We start from the raw sequence: 26,834 nt of genomic DNA on the forward strand, positions 1-26,834 counted from the left end.
GATCCTTTGCAGCAGATCGATACTGTCTGATAACCTGTTCATCATCTCGGCCTGTGTCAGTGTGACTTATTGATTACAGATCAGTGCTGGTGGAGGAAGATCCACATCCGGGGATGTAGAGCTGCCTCCTCCTCCTCCTCCTCCTCCTCCCTTCATCCTCTCCTCCGCCTGCATCCTCTCATCCTGCAGACACAGACACACACACACACACACACACACACAGACAGACAGACGGACAGGTGCATCTCCTCCCGCTGCAGGTGCGTTTCCGGTTTTTCTTCTTTGATCTGATGTGTCGATGTTTCTGATTTCAGATCAGCTTCTCTTTCAATCACGGCTGTGCGCGCGCGCGCGCGTGTGTAGAGGTGATGATGTAACCGTCGGGATGTGCGGACCGTGTTTATGTTTATCTTGATGCTGATTGGCTGTCAGGAGCTGCCTGACGCAGTTATTGATAAAAACTGAACATTAATGAAAATCTTAAACCGTCTTAATGTTCACAGAGTATCAAATATAAACGTGTATTTTTATTTATATTCTGCCAATAATCGATAAACATGGCGGGTAAATGAAGGCTCAGAGCCGTGACTGGTGTCAGGTGGAGCTTCAGGTAGAACAGTCACTGTGGCTCGAGGAGGCTGAGTGTTGGAAACATGCGACTCTGTGAAAATCCGCATTCTGGAACATTTGACTGGATCATCCGGTGACTCCCAAACACCAGCCCGCTGCTGCAGCGTGAAGTGATGAATCCTGACAACACTTTATACAGCCGCTGCAAAAATGGGACACTTCATGTTTTCATATTTAAAAAAAACAAAAACAGAAATGAAAGAAGACACATAATTTTAACATTTTAATGTCTTGAATCAGCCACACAATGAAAATACAACAACACAACTGAGTTATGAAACATTAGAAAGTATTCAGCATCTTTTTTATATTTGGCCTTTTAAAAATCAAACAGCTCTCAGAACAGTTTGATCAGGGACTGTTTGTTATTCATGGAGGAGGGAGGGTCATGGATTTTCCTCCAGTCACTCAGGGAGTGTGAAAACAGAACTACTACTTATGCAGTAATGGAGATGGTTGAAGAAGTAACAAAAGTGATAGAACATAATGAGTACTCTGTTGGTATCTGTATTGACTTGCAGAAGGCTTTTGACACAATAGATCACAGCTAGTTATTGAGAAAACTGGAGAAGTACAGGATACGAGGTGTAGCTTACTCTAGGATGAAAAGTTACTTGGAAAATAGGCATCAGTGTGTGGAAATTAATAATATTAGGTCAGGATTCAGAAAGGTCACCTGTGGAGTACCCCAGGGATCTGTGATTGGTCCAAAACTTTTCACACTGTATATTAACGATATATGTAATGTTACAGAATTGTTCAAATGTGTAATTTTTGCGGATGACACAGATTTACAGGAACTTGTGTTGGCTGTAGAAAAAGGAACTGGGAATACTGAAAATTTGGTTTGATGTTAATAAATTGTCTCTTAATATGAAGAAAACTAAATTCATGGTATTTGGAAACCGACAGGAAATAGATGGACAGATTGAATTAAAGATTGGTTATGAACATACTGAAGAGTTTTTGAGACAAAATTTCTAGGGGTTGTGATTGATCATAAATTGACATGGAAACAACACATTGATTATGTTAGAGGTAAAATCTTGAAGTCTATAGTAATCCTAAATAAATCTAGAGATATACTAAATGACGAGGCCTTGTATATTATTTATTGTTCACTTATACTTTTAAAACAATTATAACTTCAATAACACTACTACAAAAACGAGCCATACATATTATTAACAAGGCTGATTACTATGATCACACTAACCCACTGTTCATTAATTCCAATACTTTAAAATTTAATGATTTGCTGTATTATAAAATAATGCAAATAATGTTTAAAGCTAAATCAAAGTCCAGACTCTGTACAAAGGTTTTTTCTGTGCATGAGTGTGAATATGTTTTGAGAGATGTTTGTAAATTTACAGTGCAAAAAGCTAAAAAAGGGATTAAAAGAAGATGTATCTCTATTGTTGGAGTTAAAGGGATAGTGCACCCAAAAATGTAAATTCAGCCATTATCTACTCACCCATATGCCGAGGGAGGTTCAGGTGAAGTTTTAGAGTCCTCACATCACTTGCAGAGATCCAAGGGGAGAGGAGGTAGCAACACAACTCCACCTAATGGAGGCTGACGGCGCCCCAGATTCAAATGTCCAAAAACACATCATTGAAACCACAAAATATCTCCATACTGCTCGTCCGTAGTGATCCAAGTGTCCTGAAGCCCCGACATAAAAAGCTGTTTGGAAAAATCTCATTTGAACTCTGTTTTTAGCCTCATTGTAGCCTGTAGCTCTGACTGCCTCTCTGGGCACCGCGCTCACGTGTGCACTTGCGCGAGATCGTGAGACATGGGCACCGCCTTTATCTGTGTTCACGTGCTTTCGCTGGTCTCGCGCGCAGACCTGTTGTCCTCATGCATGGACACTTACATCTGTCCTCTAGTGAGAGCAAATCACAGCTGACACAAAAGTGGACGAGGTAAAAAAAAACCTGATCAGATGTGACCAACAGTGATGAGTCATGATTATTATAATCTTTCACACTTTATATTTAAGTTAATCTCTCTGTGTCTCTCAGTGATGTCGGTGTCGCCCGCCCTCGCCGACCTCTCTCGCCTCTATCAGACAGAGTTCGTGCGGAGCGCCCGGGCCGTCGGTGTCCTCTGGGCCGTCTGCACGCTCTGCTTCGCCATCATTCAGGTAGTCGTCCTGGTGCAGCCATCCTGGATCGGCACGGGAGACACTCGCCATCTGGGGGCGGGACCGGCCCCGCCAAGCGGCACCCTGGGACTGTTTGAGGTGAGACACATGACGCAGTGACCATCCAATCACAGCTGAGGAACATGACGCAGTGACCGTCCAATCACAGCTGAGGAACAGGACGCAGTGACCGTCCAATCACAGCTTAGCAACAGTTACTAGTCTAGCAGGTGTTTCTATGGAGACGTTCATGTCCAACAGAAATCAGATGTTTTCAAATGTACTGATAATTTGTCTCCGTTTGTCCCTGTGTGTCTGTGTGTCCCTGTATACCTGTGTGTCCCTGTATGTCTGTGTCCCTATGTGTCTGTGTGTCCCTGTATGCCTGTGTGTCCCTGTATGTCTGTGTCCCTATGTGTCTGTGTGTCCCTGTATGCCTGTGTGTCCCTGTATGCCTGTGTCCCTGTATGTCTGTGTGTCCCTGTATGTCTGTGTCCCTGTATGCCTGTGTCCCTGTATGCCTGTGTGTCCCTGTATACCTGTGTGTCCCTGTATGTCTGTGTCCCTGTATGTCTGTGTGTCCCTGTATACCTGTGTCCATGTATCTCTGTGTGTCCCTGTATGCCTGTGTGTCCCTGTATACCTGTGTCCCTGTATACCTGTGTGTCCCTGTATGCCTGTGTGCCCATGTATGCCTGTGTGTCCCTGCATGCCTGTGTGTCCCTGTATGCCTGTGTGTCCCTGTATATCTCTGTGTCCCTGTATACCTGTGTGTCCCTGTATGCCTGTGTGCCCATGTATGCCTGTGTGCCCCTGTATGCCTGTGTCCCTGTATGCCTGTATGCCCCTGTATACCTGTGTGTCCCTGTATGCCTGTATGCCTGTGTGCCCATGTATGTCTGTGTGCCCCTGTATACCTGTGTGTCCCTGTATACCTGTGTGTCCCTGTATACCTGTGTGTCCCTGTATGCCTGTATGCCTGTGTGCCCATGTATGTCTGTGTGCCCCTGTATACCTGTGTGTCCCTGTATACCTGTGTCCCTGTATACCTGTGTGTCCCTGTATACCTGTGTGTCCCTGTATGCCTGTATGCCTGTGTGCCCATGTATGTCTGTGTGCCCCTGTATACCTGTGTGTCCCTGTATACCTGTGTCCCTGTATACCTGTGTACCTGTATACCTGTGTGCCCCTGTATGCCTGTGTCCCTGTATACCTGTGTGTCCCTGTATGCCTGTGTGTCCCTGTATGCCTGTGTCCCTGTATACTTGTGTGCCCCTGTATGCCTGTGTGCCCCTGTATGCCTGTGTCCCTGTATACCTGTGTGCCCCTGTATACCTGTGTGTCCCTGTATGCCTGTGTGTCCCTGTATATCTGTGTCCCTGTATACCTGTGTGCCCCTGTATACCTGTGTGTCCCTGTATGTCTGTGTGTCCCTGTATGCCTTTGTGTCCCTGTATACCTGTGTGTCCCTGTATACCTGTGTGTCCCTGTATATCTGTGTGTCCCTGTATGTCTGTGTGTCCCCGTATGCCTGTGTGTCCCTGTATACCTGTGTGTCCCTGTATGCCTGTGTGTCCCTGTATACCTGTGTGTCCCTCTATGTCTGTGTGTCCCTGTATACTTGTGTGTCCCTGTATGCCTGTGTGTTGTCAGGTATGTGTGGAGTCAGACTGGCCGGTCCCGGACTGTCGTGGTGGTCTGTCCAGTCTGTCCCCTCTGCCATCCTTCCAGTCGGTGGCGGTGTTGGTGGGCGTGTCTCTGTGGGCGGTGTGGACCAGCGTCCTCTGCCTCTGTCTCTTCAGGTTCTGCAGTGCCGCCACCGTCTACAAGATCTGTGCGTGGCTGCAGCTCACTGCAGGTCAGTCACTGGTTCTACTGGTTCTGCTGGACCTGATAATGAGGGTCGCAGTCAAAATGGTGAAACTTTGTTGTGCTTTAAACTGAACACATTCTGTCTGTCCGTCTGTCTGTCAGGTTTCTGTCTGGCGTTGGCCTGTCTTCTGTTTCCAGACTCGTGGGAGAGTCCAGAGATGAGAGCTCTGTGTGGAGACTCTGTGAGTTTTATATATAATTATTTATCTAAAATATTAGATGCATATAAAGGTGTCTTATATTAAACATGTTCACTCTGTTGAAACTCTTTGACACTGATCTACAGAAAATAAATCTTTTCTTATTCTTAATCAGTACTGAGACACACAGAGTCAGCAGCAGTTGTATGATGATCAGGTGATCAGTGACTTGATGATTCTGTGTCTATTGTACATCTTTCAACATATTTCATATATTTCCATTTCTTATAAAACACCTAGCGGCCATAAACATCTTTCACTGTTGATATTTGATTGAATTCAGGTCGCCAACATTCATTGATGCCAACATCAATTTCACATAAAATCTGGCGACAGATGACGTTGATATTTTGTTGGTTTCCCAACGTCTGGTGCCAACGTCACCTTGACATATAATAACTACGCTTCTTCATATATATAGAGAGAACAAAGCCAATGTTGTGCAAAATGTCAAAATATTAATGTTCACACAACATGAAATTCTAATGCTGTTAGACATTTAAAATGTCATCAACGAGCACAGAGGAAAATTGCCGGTGTTGACATTGGGCGATGTGATTTTGAAGCTAATCTGTACGCAGGTGATGTTTAATCAGTGTTATCAAAACCATCTCAGTCGATCCAACAGGTGACGAAGTTGATCGATGCATTTGAGAGTTTTTCTGGTTATAAGGTGAATTTTAATAAGAGTGAGGCCGCTCCCCCGAACCACCTAACCTGTCCTTCACATCTCAGTACCACCCCTTTTCAGTGGAGAACACAGGACATGAAATATCTTGGAATAAACATCCAAACTCCTATTGACAAGATTTTTGACTTAAATGGACCACATCTCCTAAAGTCAGTTAGAGAAGAAATAAAGAGTTGGACAGTTCTTCCCATTTCATTCTGGGGTAAATTAATATTTTACTGAGATGATCATTTCTGATTTCAGCTTTAACGAGTTGAAGACGTTGTATAATTTAACAGATGCTGAATTTTACCTCCAGTTAGGATCAATCTTAAGCTCCCTCATCACAAAGAAAATGTCCACAGGACTTAATAGAGAACTTGATAATAAATTGAGTCAAAACGCTTTAGGAGGGAGAGTAGTTTCGGCAGTGTACGGGTTAATGTACCTCGCCTCCTCAGACAGCCAAGCTTCCATTGAACATCAGTGGGAGAGAGACCTGGGTGTGTCCCTGACCTCAGCCCGGCGGGAGTCTGTCCTGAGAAACTTATCAATCGTATCCAAATGTGTTTGATACAAAATTTTGCAAATAAAGGTGGTGCACAGGGCGGTCCTTTCACATCTATGTTGGCATGGCTGAGGTGAGGCAGGATCACTCATGCATCTGTCATGGCATTTGCCCACAGTCAGATGTTTTTGGGACAAGGTAATATGAAGTTTGTCTTCTATCCTGGATGTCCGTCAGTCTGCCTCTGAGGCACAGGGACAGAAAAATACAGTTGAAGCTCACACACCGCATTATGGCTCCAGTTTTTATGTCAGTGAAACGTCTCATTATGATGAATTGGAAATCACACAAATCAAATCGACTTTATGGATATATTGTAAATGTAACGGGCAGCTTCAGCTCTGTGTGAATATGACCATGGACTTTTATAAGATCTTATCCAGGGAAAATGGTTCATGGATGAACTTTACTGTATTTATTCTGTAATTAATATATTTATCTGCATGAGGTGATAATACTGTAATTTATTGTGAAATATTACAGTTACATATTGAAATAATTTACAGTGTAAGTCTGTATGTATGAGCAGGTGTAACGTCTCCCAGTCTCTCCGGGAGGATCAATAAAGTTTTGTGAATCTGAATTCTGACTCTGAACCTGTGTCTCCAGGTGGGCAGCTTCTCTCCAGGTAACTGTTCGGTGCACTGGGCCTACATCCTGGCCATCCTGGGCATCCTGGATGCTGCTATCTTGGCCACGCTGGCCTTCGTCCTCGCCAACAGACAAGACGCCCTGCTGCCGCCAGACGCCAAGGATGGTGAGGGTGGGGTATCTTAGCTTCATTTTCAGTTAGCTTAGCATTAGAAACGCTTCAATTAAACAGGTAAAGAAAAGGTGTGTGTGTGTTTGTTCCTGCAGTGACCACAGGTCTGCTGATGTCAGCGTAGAGCCGCCAGGTGAGTCTCTTCTTCTTCTTTTGTCTCTTTAACACTTCACACAAACTGTTTCATCTTCCTCCTCTTCCTCTTCTTCTTCAGGGACAGTTTGACTTCACTTCTCCTCCTGATCTCTCCATCCTTCATCATCATCATCATCAGAGGAGGAGGAGGCGACGAATAGAATCTCCTGTCATCATCACCTGGTTTCCTGGCAACCGTATTGACCTTCATGTTGTGACGGTGAGGAGAAAAGGATGAAGAAAAGGAGAGACAGGGAACAGGATGTATTTCACAGTAACATGAGTATCTTTAGTTTGAAGCCGTGTGTCAGGAGGACAGAACGTGTGTCACATCTTCATCAGGTTTTAGATTTAACAACCCTCTGTGTTGATGTGTTACAGCCTCTATGCATCTCCAGCAGCAATAACATCACGTTCAGTTACCTGTGGTCCGTCTCTCAGTGGTGGAATGTAACTAAGTACATTTACTCAAGTACTTAACTGAAGTACAAATTCAAGGTACTTTACCGGAGTATTTCCATTTTTCAGAGGTAATATTTTACTCTTTACTGCTCGACGTTAGTTAATAGTTACTTCCTGTCCAGTGAAAACCATGTATCTCCGGACGTGTTGACTGTTGTTCCTTTATGTGTCGATAAATAAACTCAGCTGTAAAAGTCGTCGTCACAAAGCTGAAAACAGGCAGTTTTCCTGACTTTTCAAGAGATGCGTGTTTCTCACAGGACAGCCATGCTACAAACATATAACGATTTTATAGACCATGATGCATTGCTGTAGGCCTAGATTAAAATACCCAACTGACATTGAGAGTTAGCTTCAGGTCCAGTTAGCTTTTAGTTCTTGACCCTTGGCTTGGCTGACTACAGGATTAAAAACTAGATAGCTAACAAGCTTCCAATTTTTGTGCTAAGCTAGGCTATCCAACGAGATGAAAGTGATCGATCTAAACTCTCAGTTTAAGTTTCGTGTCGACCTTTGAAGCACAAACAAAAAGCAACAATAACTTTATTTAATTAAACTGATGTTTGAAACAAGTAATGAATCAATAATGTGATGTCACTGTGGCTAAATATGAGATTTAATATTTAATACTGAGATTTTATTTTGTAACCAGACATAATTTGATCAATACAAATTGTCCCTAATGGGCCTCCGTACAGTTTAGCCTCAAAGTAAAAAGTCATTTTATAACGTCAGATGTTTGTAGAATGTTTGTTGTTGTTTATCGTGCTGCCATGAGACTGAACTTAATAAACAGTTTGTTTGTTCATGTTTTTATTCTCATCAATAAAATATAGATTTGATCAGACTGAGTTTGTTTCTGAATCACTGAAGGGTGACATCATCTGTCATCAACCAATCACAGACTGTTGTTCAGGTCATGTGACAGCTGCTTTTCCTGTTGCTGCTGCAGAGAAAATGTAGACACTGAAGCACAGCGCACGAGATGATGTTACCTGAGCAGGTAAAGGTACCTGTAAGTAAGTCACCAGATTACCCAGTGTGACCTGATGAAGTTACCTGAGCAGGTGAGTCCTGGTTCACTGAGCAGCTTTTCCACAAAAATGTGAGTCAGTTTTGAATCACAGGAAGATTAATCTCACCTGTTCAGGTGAGGTTACCTGTTTTGGTGCTGATGTCACCTGAGTAAAGGTCAAGGTATCTCACCTGGTAAAATGACCTGTTTAACTGATATAAACGGCCTAGTTGAAGCTACCTGTTGATGTTACTGTAAAGTTACCTGTTCCTGTAGAGTAACTTGAACTGAAGTTACCTGAAGATGTTACCTGACCAGGTAAAATTATCTTTATGTCACCAGATCAGTGTTACGTGATAAAGTTACCTGACCAGGTGGCATGACCTTATTAGGAAAAGTTACCTGCGTAGGTGATGTAACCACCTTAACTGAGGTTACTTGGCGATGCTACCTGATGATGTTACCTGAGCAGGTGAGTCCTGGTTCACTGAGCAGCTTTTCCACAGAAATGTGAGTCAGTTTTGAATCACAGGAAGATTAATCTCACCTGCTCAGGTAAGGTTACTTGTTTTAAGTGCTGATGTTTCCTGAATAAAGGTATCTCATCTGGTAAAATGACCTGTTTAACTGACATTCACAATCTAGCTGAAGATACCTGTTGATGTAGTTACCTGATGATGTTACCTGAACAGGTGAGTCCTGTGTCACATCATGTATCATCAGTCTTGAAGTTCAAACAGTCATGACTTCAATCATCTCTCCTCCAGGTCCACGAATGGCTGAGCTTTTGATCGTCGCATCACATGATCTTCATCAGCTGATGTTTATCTTTGTGTTTGTGTGCGTTAACGTCATCATGATGAAGCTCTGCAGAGCATCACTATGACGACTGTGAGGTGAGATTAGGTTGTTCATATTTAACCTTTTAATTTCAAACATCTGGTCAGAAACTTTATTAACACTTTGTTGAACATTTGATTGGTCTGTTGTTTGTGGAGGCTGAACATCATCCCTCACAGAAAGTATAAGAAACTCTGAAATGTGTAAAAGCTGATAGTAAATCGTGTTTGTGCGTCAGACAGAAATCCACAGACAGACAGATAGACACACAGACAGACAGATAGACAGACAGCAGTTTGTGGTGGATACTGACTTTAATTCAGATTGTGAGATAAATAAAAGTTGTTCGTTTCACCACGGACAGACGAGTGATCACACCGACAGAGCTGCTGCACACAAGCTGAAGTACATGAACACAACAGGAACGAGCCAATCACAGAGCTGATGAGCTGTTGCCACGGTTACCGTCATCTGTCTGCATTTTCACACTGATGGAGGGAAGATTGGGTCAGTACAGAGCTGAATTTACCGCTAGATATTTTTGAAAATTGACCTTTTTTAAATAAAGAATTAAAGTGGGCGGGGTCAGCTACAAGTCCCAGAGAGCACTGCTGTCAGAAACAACCAGTCAGAGAGCTTCAGACTGTGCTGCGGGTCAGCTGCTGGGTTTTGATGTTACAGTTGGATCTTTGTAAAACTGATGGAAAAAAATGCAAAAAAGTTAAAGTGATTGTTTTTGGGATTTGGAACAGCTGCTGAGGATTGTGGGTAGTGTAGTGTTAAAAGCCTCTCCACAGACCAGATTAAGGCAAATATGTCATTTCTGAAAAAGTTTCCCACAAAACAAACAAACAAACAACAACAAAAACATAATTAGGTTCTAATGTGTTAAACAGAGTTCAGACTGTTCATTAAAGAGTTTCTCTGGAAGAAAATCTCCACTTAAACCCAAATACTGTAAAACTTCAATTGAAGGCCCAGTCACTGTAACGAGCCCGCTGCTGCTACACGTGTCGACAAATAAAGGCCTGTCTCCATCAGAGGCCTGCTCATTTTTATAGAAGTTCTTTGGATGTATAAAACAGGCTGTTGGCCACCTGAGCTAATGTTACTGAGCTGCTTTGATCGCACATACAAATATGAATGTTTAAACTGTTGTCAGTACAGAGATGCTACACATCGTTAGCTTGGTCAGATTCTTTACAATTCAATCATTCAGTTTACTTTACTGAAACCATTCAGATTTAGAGGCATGTTAAACAACGGGAATGGAAAAAGAAGTGGTGACTGCCTTCCTCTGTAGGGGTCATAAAGTCAGAATATGTGTCCATTCCTTTATTACCCGCTAAGTTATTTATGTTTCTGTAGTCGGTAAGGGTCCACTGATCAAAAGAATCAAGATTTTTCATAAACATTAATCCAAGTTAGAAGCATTGTTTTAACAGGATAAAGTGTTGTTGTGTTGTTATGCTGGGTGCTGTAAAAATATGTAATGATTTATATAATAATTAAAATGTTATTCAAAGCCTTATTTATAAACAAGTAATATTCATTTTAGTTCAAATAAACAGTTTGATCGTAGCAAAAGTTTTGTGTGAAAGGAATTAAAGGCCTGTCTCAAATATAGGCCTGTTGATTTCAGTGATTTAAGCAAATAATAGCCTGGGCTTTTAATAGAAGTTTTACAGTAAATATGAACTGACATGTTGAGCTGCGTGTTGCAGACAGAGCCGGTTTCATCTCATCATCAGTGTGAACAAACGTCATTTGTTAAAGCTTTATTTTAATGACCCGTTGAGTTTAAAGCAGTTAAACTTCTCTCTGATTATTCTGTCACACGTTCAGTTAATAAAATCTTTGGATGATTCAGAGCCGCTCGTCTTTTTCACATGAAATCAAGTTGATTGTTTACTTTTATGTTAATTAATAATGACTGAGCTGTTTCATGAATATATTTCGTCACTGAAATGGAGATGAAGGGGTTAAATAAAAAGCAGAATGACGTCGCCCTCTGCAGGACATTTAAAGGACTTTTTTAAGGACATGACAGATTTTATAAATTAAATTTCCTCCATCACTTTTTCATTTCTTCTCATTTTAACAACAAACGACTGATCAGAGACGATTTTTCACCAAAAGCAGCAAAACATTTAAAAAAATACAGGAAATAAAAAATCCTGAAGGACAACGATGAAATACACTTCCTCCTCTTCTTCACCTCCTCTCCTTTTCTCTCCTCTCCTCTCCTCAACCCCTATCCTCTCCTCTTTCCCCTCCTGCTCCTCCTCCTCTCCTCTCCTCTCCTCTCCTCTCCTCCTCTTACTCCCTCATGTACTCCAGGATCTGATCGATCAGTATTTGGGGGTCGTAGTTCACCACAGCTCTCCTCCGGCGCCTACGACTCCCATGATTCAGTTCTTCCACATCAGGTGTTGCCATGGTATTGATGCGTTTCATCCTCTGCAGCCCGACAGCGGGGGGGCTGAGCTTCTCCTCTTCCTCTTCCTCTTCATCCTCCAGCCTTTTCACTCTGAGCAGAGGTGGGTCGTTGCTAGGTGAGGGAGGAGCCACATCATCAAGGGAGCGGCGGGTTCTCCTGTGGGCGGAGCTAGCAGGTTCAGGTGCTGCGATGGACACGTCCCTCCTCGTACGGCGACCAGAGGAGATCACCGGGGTGTCGTTAGGGCCAATGCTAGACAGTAACCTAGCAACCAGACGTCTGAGGAGGAAGAGGACATATAACGGTATCGTTAGTGCTCGTGTTTCTTTACGTGGACAAAAGTCGTCAAATGTCCAAAATGGAATCCTCGTGTCGATGATAAAGTCGTCATGTGTCACAGTAATGTTATATTCTGTCAATAAAGTTGTCATCTGTCAATAAAACACAGGATTATATGGGGAAGTTATTGTCAACAAACTTTGTGATTTGTACTAATCTTGAAACAGGATTATTGATGAGTGTGATGTTGCTGAGACCTCAGAGCGTCCTGGTCGCCTCCTCGGTTCAGTCCTGATGGAACTCGTCCGGCCTGTTGAAGGCGCTCCTGTCGGGCCCTCTCCAGCAGAGTCTGAGCCAGCTGAGGCTCCATCCTGTCGATCACAAGTTGTCAATAACTTTGATTAATGACAAATGCGAGAGCTTAAACCCTAACTCAGTCACCTGGTGCTCACCTGTCCAGCAGCGCCTGAGCCAGCTGGGGCTCCAGGAGGCCCCACCAGGCAGCAGGGGGCCTCCCCATGTTCAGCCCCCGTCCTGTCTCATCGTAGTCTGCGGGGGCCGGGCCCTGGAAGTCTCCTGGTGGCCCCTGATCCTCCTCCTCATCCTCCTCCTCCTCTACCACCTCAACATCACCTGGGCCGACCAATCCTGCGCTCTCTGCCTCGCTCAGTAGGCGGAGCAAAGCTGCCAAGTACGCTGTGGACACATTTGATTGGTCGATTTATTTGTCAAGTTTTTATTTCTTGAAACAAATGTGATAAAGATTTATTCACAGAACAGATTTTAGAATCAAACTGAAACAGCCACTGTTTCAAGACAGGACAAAATATCTAAAAAGTCAAAGTATTTTTAAAAGTATTTATATTTCTAGAACAAAGTCATGATTTGTTTAACAGTCGACTAATAATTTGTCAAGTGTGATACAAAATTGTAATATTTCAAAAATAAGTCCTAATCTGTTGAGAAAGAAAGTTGTAATTTGTTGAGAAAAAGTCGTAATATGTTAGTAAGAATTTGTAATATATTGACAAAAAAGTCCCTATGTGGTCGTAAAATATTGAGAAAAAATGTTGTAATCTGTAGAGAAATGTTTTAATTTTTTGAGAGAAAGTCAGAATATGTTGAGAAACAAATTTTAATGTATTAAGAAAAAGTCGCAAAATATTGAGAAAAAACTTGCAATATTTTGACAAAAAAATGTCCTATTATGTTTTTTAATCTGTTGAGAAAAAAGTCGTAACATGTTTAGAAAAAGTCGTAATACATAGAGAAAAAAAAGTTGAAATCTGTTGAGAAAAATATTTTTATATGTTGAGAAAAAACTCGAACCTGCTCGCTGCTCCTCTTCCTGCTCCCGCCTCTGGTCCCTTTCCACCAATCGCTGGAGAGCCTGGTCCAGGCCCCGCCCCCTCCAGTCATCTGATTGGTAGTAAAGGTTGTTGGCCCCGCCTCCCCCCTGGGAAGCAGGATATGACAACACCTGGTCCTCATAAGGCAGCAGGTTACGGAGGTCTCTGCGCTGGCGTCTGATCCCACCCACTGACACATCCAGGCCACGCCCTCCGCCATGAGCTGCAGGTAGAGGCTGGGAGACAGGTCGGGGGTCAGGGGTCAGTAACAGAAGGAAGGTCGAGACCTGAGTGTTAACAACTTGTTTCCTGTGCTGCATGAGAGGTTTATACCCTCTGCTTGATCTCAGTGCAGCCTTTGACACTGTTGATCACCACATCCTTTTAGACAGGCTGAGGGACAGGGTAGGAATCTCAGGGACCGCTCTTCATTGGTTTAAATCCTATCTGTCTGATCGATCCTTTTCTGTGGCTGTTGGCCCTCATAAATCAGAGTTTGCCCCCCTTTCTTGCGGGGTGCCCCAAGGTTCAGTGCTTGGGCCCATCCTCTTTACGCTATACATGCTCCCTCTCAGAGATGTCATCAGGAATTTTGAAGGTATCTCATACCATATGTATGCAGATGACCTCCAGTTATATTTTTCTTTTAACGCTGATAGGACCGATGGAATTGACTCACTGTACGATTGTATGAATGTAATTAAGGACTGGATGTCTTCTAACTCCCTTCAGTTGAATGCAGCTAAAACTGAGATTTTAATTATTGCACCTGATGCCTCAGCATCTAAAGTGGCCAGCTGCTTAGGGTCCCTCAGTGCAAATGTGACCCCAAGTTGAGAAACCTTGGGGTCACATTTGATCAGGCCATGCTCTTCGATGACCACATCAAAACTGTCACTCACTCCTGCTTTTTCCACCTCAAAAACATTTCCAAACTCAGATCCATGTTAACTTATTCCGAGCTAGAAATGATCATCCATGCTTTTATTTCCTCACGTCTGGATTACTGTATTTCTCTTTTCACCTGTCTAAATAAAACTTCATTAGACCGCCTCCAGCTGGTCCAGAATGCTGCCGCCAGGCTTCTGTCCAGATCTCATAAGTTCACTCACATGACTCCAGTCCTGGCATCCCTGCACTGGCTCCCTGTTAATTTCAGGATCCAGCACAAGATTCTAACCATCACTTACAGAGCCCTCCATGGTCAAGCACCTGCATACTTGACGGATTCTGGTGTCCTTTCACTGTCCTGTCAGGTCACTGCGGTCCGCTGAAGGCCACCTACTTACTGTCCCTCACACAAGACTAAAGACGAAAGGTGATAGAGCCTTTAAGGCTGTTGCACCGAAATGGTGGAATGCACTACCTCATGAGCTGAGAGCAGCCTCTTCCGTGGACATTTTTTTTTTTGCATTGTTTCTGTTATTATATTTTTTGTATTTTACCTTGTGAAGCACTTTGTGAGTCCTCTCTGTGAGAAGTGCTATATAAATAAATTTTACTTACTTACTTACTTACTTACCCAGGGAAATGTAGAGTAATATGGAGGACTGAAGCCCCGCCCTCTTGCTTCTCCAAAACCCCGCCCCCTCCCCTTCTCTTTGTAAAGAGATAAAAAAAATTATTGTGTTAGTATTTAACAACTACATTTCACATGAGGCTCTTGTAGTTAAGAGGTAAATACCCCTTTTCAGACACAGTAAATAAGTTATGTGTTGGGGTGTTCCCCAGGGTTCAATCCTGGGCCCCTCTATTTTCTGTTCAGCTTCAGCTTCTATCATTCACAAACATGGTGTCTGTTTCCATGACTACACGATGTTTTCTGAACACCTCAGCGTTTTAATAAATATATAAAATATTTACTGCGTCTGTGTTCACAGATTCACATGTTTACAAGATGCTAAAAATGGAGTCTTAACTTTTGGCACACTGTCGAAGCCTCATGGGAAATTAGTTGTTGAACACTATAAATATTTTGTCTCCTCACAAAGAGGAGGGTGGAGCTTTTGTTGAGTGTGAGGGTGGAGCTTAAACCCTCTGGATTACTCGACCTTTCCATGGGCGTAACACTCCTGTGCAGTGCAGGTAACAAATTGCTCAACACTCAGGAAACAACAGAGATATAACATGTTAATCAGTCTTTGAGATGTTGGCAGGTGTATTTTTGAACTTGTCTTTATGCTAAGCTAGGCTAACACCACGTCCAGACTGCAGCTCTGCACTGAACACGAAACTGATGAAGAAGAAGGAGAGGCGAATTTTAACACACACACACACACACGCACGCACACGCACACACACACACACGAGTGAGCTTTTTTACATTCATTTCTACATTATGTTTTTAATGACCCTCACCCTCCTCTGTTGGCAGGATGTAAAATTATTGATTATATAAAACTGATCATACTGTGTGTGTGTGTGTGTGTGTGTTTGTGTGTGTGTGTGTGTGTGTGTGTGTGTGTGCGACTGACATCTTTTAATAAGGATTAGATTACACATGAATATCAGATATATTAATAATGTATAGAGGTCGATTACTGTCGATATCATTTGTGTGAACTGATCGATCGACAGCCTCTGTGTTAAAGTGTAATCTGTACATTTAAAACAACTTCTACACTATCAGAAAAGATTTGCACCCCCCCCCAAAAAAAAGTTTACATACACAAATAAAGTGTTCAAATAAAAATCTGTGAATACATGTATTTAATTAACAAATAAATGAAAAGCATTAACACAAGCACAGACTTGCATATTTGCATTTTATGCTGTCATTTCTTTTATAATTTGTGTATCTGCAGATCCATTTTATATTTGCAAGGTAGTTTTAGAGTTTACAAATCTGTGATGTTAGAATAGAATAAAATGAGAGTTCATATTTTGACACAAACGCAGGATTCATTTGCTGAAATATTTTAACTTCTCTTTAAAATCTGGGTTTATTTTATTTTGTTTTATTTTTCTGTCGGCCTGTGTCTAATAAGAGTTGAGGTATGAGTTGTTTTCATTGGTTGATTCAGTGGTGACACTTCACGCGGACGGAAGTAGTTAAAATAGGAAGATGACAGACAGGTGATCAGAGAGCCGCGAGCTGCTGCAGCCGCTCAGGTGAGCACATGATGATCGAGAGGTTTGATTCAGAGAGGACACGGACACAATGAGACACGGAGACATAAGGACTGTGCTCTTCACCTGACTGACGTCTCTCTGCAAGGTGAGCTCAGTCAGCTGCTGGATCTGAGAACGTCCACGCGAACTGTCGTCCATCCTCCAGACAGAGTGACATCAGAGGTCGGCCTAAGGTGAGTCTCTACCTGCTGCTTGTTTGTTTCTGATCTTTAATGAGATGTGTGAATTCATCCCTCCATGTAAATAAATGAAAAAAATTAAACACATCTCTTATTAATGAATAATATTTATTTTATGCCCATAATGTTTTTAAAAGTCACATTTAAATAAGTTTACACTTTTCCCTTAAAATAAAAATAATCTACAATAAAACACAGTTTGTGTGATTTTATTGGGTTTTGCTGTTGAAAACTGTCACATTGTTTTTCTTTTCACTGTCAGCACACAGCTGCTGTAAAGAGTCCCGTCTGTTGTCTGCAGTGTGTAAACATCAGGTCACACTGCAGTCTCCTGACAGTGCTTCATGACCTTTGACCTTTTACTGTGTTTTATAGATATTAAGGATTTTATTTTAAACAGACTCTAGAGAGCTGCTCATGTGACGGTTAGTGGTGGAAACTAAAGTATTTTCAGGTCCATTTCTCCTTGTTCTTCACCTCAGAGGTAATATTTTACTTTTCCTGCTCCACATCTGTCTGACAGCTTTAGTTACTTCCTGTCCAGTGATAACCATGTATCTCCAGATGTGCTGATGTTTATAAACTGAACGATGACGATGTGTTCCTTTATGTGTTGTGGAATAAACTCAGCTGGAAAATGAATCGTCACAAAGCTGAAAGGCTTCTCGTTACTCGTTACATTTGCTTCAACGTCAGCAGATGATTTTTTTGTTCTATTCTAAAATATAAAAGTCCATAAACTATGTTCATGCAGTTCTGCATGATCTTTGTTTGTCCAAGTGGTGTTGCCATACCAGATACCAGATACCAGATACCAGATACTCAGACTGGGCAGCTGATTGGTAGAGACAGGTAGAGAGGAGAGGTCATCAGCAGGCAGTTGTACTTGGTGATGCTGTGTTACTATGGTTACAGCAGCAGATTGAGATGAAGATTCCCCACCAGATGACCTCATGACCTCATGACCTCAAGTTCATGTGTGAACTTTTTCAGATGAAGAATGATTCGTATTGTTTAAATGTTTGCTCTGTTCATCGCGCACAAACTTCAAACTGTCTGACAGTTGTGGCAGCGCTGTGTAATACGATCCCTCTCTGATCTGTGATCAATAACTAATTATTGCCACACCTCAAATCAGTGAGGTCGTTCATCACTGGCTGACCTGTGTGAGACACACGGATCACAGTGTGTGTGTGTGTGTGTGTGTGTGTGTGTGTGTGTGTGTGTGAGATGAGGATGCTGTCAGTGTCGTCAAGGGAGGCTGTTGCCATGGTAGCATAACGAGCTGTAATGTTCCTGCCTCCCCTAATGAGATTGGTCCTGTGTGTGTGTGTGTGTGTGTGTGTGTGTGTGTGTGCGCGGTTGGTGTGGAGGAGGGAGACTTAATGACCGAAGTGATTCTGAAGCTTCAGGCTGATCAGATTTCTATAAAACACACTTCTATCAGAACACTGATGTTAATACATTTAATTGACTTACGGCAATAATGAGTCAGCAGTCTGAACAGTGAGTCAGCAGTCTGAACAGTGAGTCAGTCTGAACAGTGACTCAACAGTCTGAACAGTGACTCAGCAGTTTGAACAGTGAGTCAGCCTGAACAGTGAGTCAGCAGTCTGAACAGTGAGTCAGTCTGAACAGTGAATCAGCAGTCTGAACAGTGAGTCAGCAGTCTGAACAGTGAGTCAGTCTGAACAGTGAGTCAGCAGTCTGAACAGTGAGTCAGTCTGAACAGTGAGTCAGCAGCAAAAAGACCAGAATATAAAGCATTTTGATCGTTAACAGAAGTATTAGGTGAAAACTGATAACGGGTCTCTGCAGAGTCTGAATATCCCCATGGGGATAATAAAGTATCTGATGATGATGATGATGATGATGATGATGATGATGATTCAGCTCCACAGTAGAAGATGAACCAGCAGTTCTGATGATCAGTGTTGGAGTGTCAGATTCGCTGCGGTAGAAAATGAATCTGGTTTAATTTCCTGCTGAAGTGTTTCTGTGTGTGTCAGAGAAACAGAAGCAGCTGCTCAGATTCAACCTGATTTATGACTGTAATATCTCCCAGAATGCATCAGCTCAACTTCATGATGCTCAGTCTTCAGTACAGGAGGAGGTTTAATCTGAGACTGATGATGAAGAGGAGGAGGAGGAGGAGGAGGAGGAGGGTGTAATGAGCTCTCTGAGGAACATCACTCAGTCTGACTTCCTGCTGACTCAGTGTTTTTCTGTAGAAATTACAGCCTGATACAAACAGAGGTGTTGAGATGGTAGCTGTTCATATACTGAGAAATATCAACGTGTTGAACCAACGAAGCAAAACGAAGCAGCTGAACGTTGTCTGAATAAAATCCGGGACGTATGATTCAAATCAGAAACAGTTCTGTCCTGTTCCTGTCTCAGAAACCCAAAAAAGACTTTTATACGTCTCATTTTTAACAGCTGACGTGTTTTGATAAAACGTATCTGAAAATGTTCACGAACACGTTTGTTTAAGCTGCTCTCCTTCAGTTTCCTCTCCGGACACTAAAGCATGATGTCACACGTGTCCTGGTCGTGTTCAGCTCCTGGTTCAGCTTCAGAAGAGACGAAGGTTAAAAACTGAAAAGTTAACGCAGACTCAGAGCTCAAGGCAGGATCAGTGTTAATCCAAAACCTCCGTCTTCCTCTAAAGTTAAAATTAGATTCTGTGCTTTATTCCTGTCATGGCGTCTTTCTGACTCTTTGTCACGCTAACTTGGCTGCCTTTATCATCAAGGTTCAGGAAAAGTGGAGAAAACGAAGTGTGTCAGGTGAATCAGTGCGAGCATCCTGAGGCTTTCTAAATAACAAGGATTAAAGCTTGTATTGATCTAATTTTGATGATATCACTTGTGACAACATATTGACTGAGGTCCCAGTGGGTCTGACTGATGCTAGTTGTAATTATTATCATTATTATTGTTATTTTTCAAAAATACTGAATTGTAATTTTAAGGCTTATTGTTGTTTTGGAAGATTAAACTAATGGCTAACATCAGCAGGCACTTGTTGCCATATCTATCTATCTATCTGTCTGTCTGTCTGTCTGTCTGTCTGTCTATCTATCTATCTATCTATCTGTCTGTCTGTCTGTCTGTCTGTCTGTCTATCTATCTATCTATCTATCTATCTGTCTGTCTGTCTGTCTGTCTGTCTATCTATCTATCTATCTATCTGTCTATAATACAGTGAATCCTATTCATATCTACCACCTTCTTATTATCACAGGTGCTAGCCTGTCATTTATTGATGTTCATATTGTGTATATTTTGTATTTTTACCATATACAGTGTTTCTTATTCATACTAACATAACATAAATAATTTCCCCTCGGGGATCAATAAAGTATTTCTGATTCTGATTCTGATTCTGATTCTAACAATGCAGCTTGATCACTCTGTTTAGTTCCTTCAGCCCACTCCATTAACATTTACTGTTACTATGGTAACAACTGCCAACTCACATTAGCCATTAGCTGAATCTATCAAAACGGTGATGAGCCATAAAATTACAATTTGACATTTTTAACAAACAATTACGCTACCATCGGTCATACCTATTAGGAACTTAGTAAATGTGTTGTCACAAGTTATATTGTCAAAATTAAATAAAGAAGAGTTTAAATCACATGACCCCAGAGGGGCTCTGTACTTCAGTGATGACCTCACCAAGAAAGGCAGAAAAGTAAGGTTGAGTACACATCGATAACAAACATACAGTAGAATCTGGAACAATACATCATAAAACTACGATCCACACATCAAAAGAACAGATACTCGAAGGCATGAAGACGTTATAAAATCAGTATTCAAAGTTAGTATGACCCAGAATAAGAGCATCCATAATTATGACAGCAAACATACACACTGAAAATTTTTGTAGCCGTTAAAATCAACACTTAGAGCATAAACCTTCACACTGATGTATGTGAACAAATACAAATTTTACGCTTTTGCAGTTAAATAAACAGGCCTTTGTGTCCCCAAATGTCTTCACTGTGTCCCAGACTGAACTGGGTCCCCCTAAGGATAGATAAACAAGGCCACACACACACACACACACACACACACACACACACACACACACACAGCAGCAGTCAGATGTCAGGAGAGCTGCTGTAACCTGTTTAATATACGGCCCTGTTGCCATGGGTTACCGTCTCCTGTCGCTATGGTGACAGAAAAAAAAAAGTTCCTCTGGTCACAGTGACTGCCCACCCACACACACACGCACACACACACACATACACACACACACACACACACACACACACACACACACACGCGCACACACACACACACACACAGTCTGTTTCTCTCTGCAGTGATTAACCTGATCAATAAATCAAATATTACACCATCAGATGGAAATGAGAATAGACGTAAAGGCAACACACACACACACACACACACACACACACACACACACACAACCACACTGTGATGTAACAGCGTTGGCAGGCAGGTAAACAGCAGCGACATTATTCTGCATCACTATCAGGTTACCGTGACGACATTAAATGAGAACATGCGACACACATGTGAAGCCCCCCCCCCCCCCCCCCCCCCATATGTATGTGATGCGGGTGTCTGTTCTTACCTGAGCGGTGTGGATCAGCGCGGTGCTGAGCAGCAGGAGGCTGAGAGACGCCATCACGCTACTGACTGAACACACACACGGACACGCACTGACTCATCTGATAACAGGGAGGAAGAGGGGGGAGGGGAGGAGGGAGGGGGGATGAGAGGAGAGAAAATAGAGATGGAGGGGGAGGAGTGTGAGAGAAAATGATAAGAGGAGGAGGCGCCAAAGACATGAGGTAAGTGTGGAGGAGAGAAAGTGTGTGTGTGTGTGTGTGTGTGTGTGTGTGTGTGGGGGGGGGGGGGGGGGGGTATAAAGTGAGCTGATGGGGGAGGAGTGTGAGAGAAGAGGAGGAGGAGCCAAGGACACAAGGAAGGAGGGAGGGAGGAGGAGGAGAGATCAATGATGACCACACACACACACACACACACACACACAACATGTTTGTTTTCTATCATTTCTTCTTGCATGTATCTGCCTATATTTACAGAAGTGTTTCAGGACACGTCTTCAGAGTCTCGGACGTCTTTGCAGCAGAAGGACAAAAAACATTTCTGAAATTAACTCTTTATTTTATTTATTTATTTAACTTGTATTCAACCAGGAAGTCCCACTGAGATTGAAAATCTCTTTTACAAGCGAGACCTGAATTACTGATTGAGACTACTACTGAAATGGTCGACTGAGCTGGGCACATGTAACATCCCAAGATGTACAAAAAAAAAAAAGTCAACCATTGGCCGTTTACAGGGGTCGAACTTAAACAGCTCCACCCACAGATTTAATCTGATTGACTTCGAATTTTGTCTGAACCATCTAAAGACCTTCGACACAGAAAGTTATTAAAAGCCTGAGTTTTCGTCGCACAGTCTGCCCCTGGTGAGGTATCAAATTTCCATGTTTCGCCATGAAACAGGAAGTGGTTTGTTACTCCGAACTACATGTTCCAGTCTGCCCCAAACACATGAACACATCCACATGCCAGCAATTATTTATAGTTACAGAGCCACCTTCTGGCAACAGGAAATGATTCATTGACATAGACCTAACAGGTTGATCACATGCAGCTCAAATGTGGCAAGAAAAGCCTTCACACATTGATGATGCTTCCCGTGTGGATCAATGAACTCATTAGTTTCTGATGGTCAAAGGTCAAAGTTCAAGGTCTATGTGACCTCATCTGTCTCATTCGTCTAAACATGATATCACAAGAATACCTTCAGGGAGTTTCTCAAAATTTGGTACAAACGTCCACTTGAATTGAAGATTAACCTGATGAGAATTTTGTAGTTGAAGGTCAAGGTCAGTGTGACCTCACAAAACTTGACCCAGATTTCTAACAGGATAAAATAATGAAGGTCAAAATGTCAAAGGTCAGCTTGACTGTGACATCATCATGTTTTAACGTCATATCTCAGGAACAGAAGGGGAGACATTTGGTCAGATACTGAATTGGTGACTCTAATCTTGAAACTGTGCTGATTGTATAGATCTTCTGTGTGTGAAGCATCCATGTTTTCACTGACATGGATGGAGACTGGGCTGGTGGGCGGAGTCATACAACCACAGGATGGACTGGTGGGCGGAGTCATACAACCACAGGGTGGACTGGTGGGCGGAGTCATACAACCACAGGGTGGACTGGTGGGCGGAGCGTGGTCGTGCTCTCTGAGGGTCGAGGGGTTTGTGTGCTTTGATTGTTCACTCATGACCTGTTTTTATTTATCAGTGAGGTCATTGTATTAGTTGTAGGTGTAAAGTTTTGAGAAAAGACGAGCCAGCTCTAGTAACATAGACACCCCGCTGCTGTTTGAGTCTGCTCCGTACGACAGCCATGGAGTAACACCAAAGGAGTCGTAGTGAGCAACCACGACGTTAGTGGGCAGGTCCTCTCCTCCAACTCCAGCCAGTTGTATTTATCTATGAAGCCAGAAGAAAGTAATCAATTAATTAAACTCTATAACTGCCTTAAAGACATAAAAACCTGGATGAGCACCAATTTCCTGATGTTAAATTCAGACAAAACTGAAGTTATTGTTCTTGGCCCCAAACAACTCAGAGACTCTTTATCTGATGACATAGTTTCTCTAGATGGCATTGCTCTGGCCTCTAGCACTACCGTAAGAAACCTCGGAGTAACATTTGATCAAGATTTGTCTTTTAATTCTCATTTAAAACAAACCTCACGGACTGCATTTTTTCATCTGCGTAATATTGCGAAAATTAGGCCTATCCTGACCCGAAAAGATGCAGAAAAATTGGTCCACGCTTTTGTTACCTCAAGGCTGGATTACTGTAACTCTCTATTATCAGGTAGCTCTAGTAAGTCCTTAAAAACTCTCCAGCTAATTCAGAATGCAGCAGCACGTGTACTAACAGGAACTAAGAAACAAGATCATATTTCTCCTGTTTTAGCTTCTCTGCACTGGCTCCCTGTAAAATCCAGAATTGAATTTAAAATCCTACTGTTAACTTATAAAGCTCTAAATGGTCAAGCTCCGTCATATCTTAGAGAGCTCATAGTGCCATATTATCCCACCAGAACACTGTGCTCTGAGAACGCAGGGTTACTCGTGGTCCCTAAAGTCTCCAAAAGTAGATCAGGAGCCAGAGCCTTCAGCTATCAGGCTCCTCTCCTGTGGAATCATCTTCCTGTTACGGTCCGGGAGGCAGACACCGTCTCCACATTTAAGACTAGACTTAAGACTTTCCTCTTTGATAAAGCTTATAGTTAGGGCTGGCTCAGGCTTGCCCTGTACCAGCCCCTAGTTAGGCTGACTTAGGCCTAGTCTGCCGGAGGACCCCCCTATAATACACCGGGCACCTTCTCTCCTTCTCTCTCTCTCTCTCTCTCTCTCTCACTCTCATCCTATTACTGCATCTTGCTAACTCGGCCATTCTGGATGTCACTAACTCGGCTTCTTCTCCGGAGCCTTTGTGCTCCACTGTCTCTCAGATTAACTCATATCACAGCGGTGCCTGGACAGCGTGACGTGTGTGGTTGTGCTGCTGCCGTGGTCCTGCCAGATGCCTCCTGCTGCTGCTGCCATCATTAGTCATTAGTCATACTTCTACTGTTATTATACACATATGACTATTGTCACACATGTATACTGCCAGATATTAATACATACTTTCAACATATTGTACCACAGTAGCCAGAACTATAACTATAATATTATTACTTTCAATAATGTTGCTGTAAGCTACTGTCATTACCTGCATCTCTCTCTCTGTCTCTCTCTGTCTCATTGTGTCATATGGATTACTGTTAATTTATTATGCTGATCTGTTCTGTACGACATCTATTGCACGTCTGTCCGTCCTGGAAGAGGGATCCCTCCTCAGTTGCTCTTCCTGAGGTTAAAGGGTTTTTTTTTGGGGAGTTTTTCCTGATCAGCTGTGAGGGTCTTAAGGACAGAGAGATGTCGTATGCTGTAAAGCCCTGTGAGGCAAATTGTGATTTGTGATTTTGGGCTTTATAAATAAAATTGATTGATTGATTGATTGATTGATTAATTGATTCACTCACTCACTCACTCGTCTCTTCACAAACAGACACAGACTCGGACGAGTTTGTAGTTTATTGAAACTTTCCATTGAATAAACACAGCAGGGGGGAGGGGCGTCTCCATAGCAACAAGTCACACACACATCATCATCGTCACTGTCAACACTGTCGCCATGGTTACTGATGCTGAATAGATAGTCATCACACAGGAAGTTACATCACAGAGGCAGAGGGGAGAGTCACGAAGAAGAACAAGGGGGGGGTGGGGGGGGGATGAAAGGAGAGGAGGAGGAGAAAAAGGAGAGGAAAGAAAAGAAATAGAGGGCAGGAGGTCAAGAAAGAAAAGTGAAAGAATAAAGAAAAGATGGAGGAGAAAAAATAAAGATGAAGAATGGACAGGTAATGACACACATACACACACATACACACGCGCGCACACACACACGCACACATGCACACCTGTACAAGAGAGCAGGAAGTAGAATCACACTGATCATCAGTTACTGCACAACACGAGCAGGAAACACGTCACCATGCGGAGGAAGATACCGACGCTATAAACGGCTTCACTTTAAAAAAAACAAAACAAACAAAAAAACAAAAAACAAAGAAGCATCAAGGTTTGTTTTTTTTTCCAGAAAGACTCACGGCTGCTGCTGATTGGCTGAGAGCCGAGGAGAAGACAAATAAACACAAACGTCTGTCTGAAGATTAAAACTCAAACACAAGAATTTACTCAACTGCTTCACTGCAGTACCGTCCTGAGCTAACTGCACTCTGATTAAGATTATTGATACAAAATATATCAATAATCGATGAAGTATTATTAAAGATAAAACTACCCCGCAGTATAGTAAGTCAGCTGCAAACTGATCAGTGCATTAATGCATCAATAATTTTAGTACAATAATATATTATTATTCTGCAGAGTACTTTTTCTTTTGGTACTTTATATTTTGATGCTGATACTTCTGTACTTAAGATTTTCAATGCAGGACTTTACTTGTAGCAGATCATTTCTACACTCTGGTATTAGTACTTTTACTGCAGTAAAGTATCCGAGTACTGACACAAACTACAGGAGATTTTTGTTTAATTCATTTTTTCCTAAATGTGATTAAATCTGTCTGAAGCTAACATGCTACGCTAACCACAGATTCTTTTTAAAATCCACGTAAACAACACAACAGCTTCGATGCAGCATTTCACCACTCTGTCTGAACTTAGGAGAACACAGTTGCTAAGCAACCAGCAACAAAATGGATGTGGCGAAGACTCCAGATGGTCACATTCATGCTTTATAAACACAGCAGCCGGAGAGCGACGTCTGCTTCAGCTCAGATTACCACAACTAATTATAATATTAATAATTATAATAAATAATCTTCAGACGGACGTTTGTCTCTGATCTGAGAGCAGCTGCAGGAATGTGACACACAGCTGAGCCCGTCAATCAAACACACAGACTGTAATGACCAGAAGCCGTCACCGTAGAGACCAGACCAGAGACATAAATATGTAGACGCCGCACTGACTGTGTCAGCCTGTTGCTGTGATACGTCAGCGGCACCGCCATATTGGAGAGAGCACAATAAACAAGAGACAGTAAACAGAGGAGCTGCAGTTTGTCGTTGTCACCATGACGATGATAAATGAGCTCGTACAACACACACGTGACCGTCCTCTCCTCAGCAGTTTATATTTCTCAACCAACTGAAATGACTTGTTTTTAATATTTGATGGTTTATGATTTATGCGCAGTAGAAGAAAGGTTTTGTCTCCAGTTAATAAGAATCTGGACATTTAGTCTCTAATCACTGCTGGACGCTCAGTAAAGTGTTAGACTGACAGGAACTGAATTATTTACATGGTGTAAAATAATCAGGGGCATAAATAAAGACAGTGCAGGCAGTGTGAGTGCACTGGGGCCCCTGGGGTGGAGGGGCCCGTAGAGAGAGCGGGCCCTTGTGAGTGATTCAGATTACTACCTTGGAAATATACCTGTGTTCAAAGTTAAATGATAACAAACACAATATTA

General features: G+C 42.4%; 2 protein-coding genes across 3 annotated transcripts; one reads left to right on the forward strand and one right to left on the reverse strand.

The window, feature by feature from the left end:
- lhfpl4b (LHFPL tetraspan subfamily member 4b) lies at nucleotides 1–8,299 on the forward strand. Of its 2 annotated transcripts, none has more exons than XM_033629076.2 (7): nucleotides 1–260; nucleotides 2,661–2,881; nucleotides 4,436–4,640; nucleotides 4,757–4,836; nucleotides 6,702–6,855; nucleotides 6,951–6,988; nucleotides 7,070–8,299. In XM_033629076.2, exons 2-6 carry the CDS (start codon nucleotides 2,663–2,665, stop codon nucleotides 6,977–6,979), a joined length of 687 nt encoding a protein of 228 aa, XP_033484967.1. In that variant the 5' UTR covers nucleotides 1–260; nucleotides 2,661–2,662; the 3' UTR covers nucleotides 6,980–6,988; nucleotides 7,070–8,299. The 2 variants fall into 2 exon arrangements, with proteins under 2 accessions (XP_033484967.1, XP_033484968.1); XM_033629077.2 differs by having other exon boundaries at nucleotides 6,702–6,849.
- A 1,303-nt stretch (nucleotides 8,300–9,602) lies between these two features.
- Nucleotides 9,603–21,450, reverse strand: pcsk1nl (proprotein convertase subtilisin/kexin type 1 inhibitor, like). The gene is made up of 5 exons (XM_033627944.2): nucleotides 21,304–21,450; nucleotides 13,356–13,611; nucleotides 12,479–12,722; nucleotides 12,284–12,397; nucleotides 9,603–12,026 (listed from the first exon to the last, which is right to left on the reverse strand). The coding sequence occupies exons 1-5, from the start codon at nucleotides 21,355–21,357 to the stop codon at nucleotides 11,627–11,629; spliced, it is 1,068 nt and encodes a 355-aa protein (XP_033483835.1). The 5' UTR covers nucleotides 21,358–21,450; the 3' UTR covers nucleotides 9,603–11,626.
- Nucleotides 21,451–26,834: the final 5,384 nt, after the last annotated feature.

Source organism: Epinephelus lanceolatus, chromosome 8, assembly GCF_041903045.1.
Source record: "Epinephelus lanceolatus isolate andai-2023 chromosome 8, ASM4190304v1, whole genome shotgun sequence".
NCBI classification, from domain to species: Eukaryota; Metazoa; Chordata; class Actinopteri; order Perciformes; family Serranidae; genus Epinephelus; species Epinephelus lanceolatus.

Bases quoted from the DNA above. Each gene is read 5' to 3' on its own strand.
- lhfpl4b (XM_033629076.2), top strand. From the start codon at position 2,663: ATGTCGGTGTCGCCCGCCCTCGCCGACCTCTCTCGCCTCTATCAGACA. The intron at 2,882-4,435 runs GTGAGACACATG...GTGTGTTGTCAG, and splicing joins GCACCCTGGGACTGTTTGAG to GTATGTGTGGAGTCAGACTG. The intron at 4,641-4,756 runs GTCAGTCACTGG...TCTGTCTGTCAG, and splicing joins GTGGCTGCAGCTCACTGCAG to GTTTCTGTCTGGCGTTGGCC.
- pcsk1nl (XM_033627944.2), bottom strand. From the start codon at position 21,357: ATGGCGTCTCTCAGCCTCCTGCTGCTCAGCACCGCGCTGATCCACACC. The intron at 13,612-21,303 runs GTAAGAACAGAC...CCTGTCTCCCAG, and splicing joins CGCTGATCCACACCGCTCAG to CCTCTACCTGCAGCTCATGG. The intron at 12,398-12,478 runs GTGAGCACCAGG...TGTGATCGACAG, and splicing joins GCTCAGGCGCTGCTGGACAG to GATGGAGCCTCAGCTGGCTC.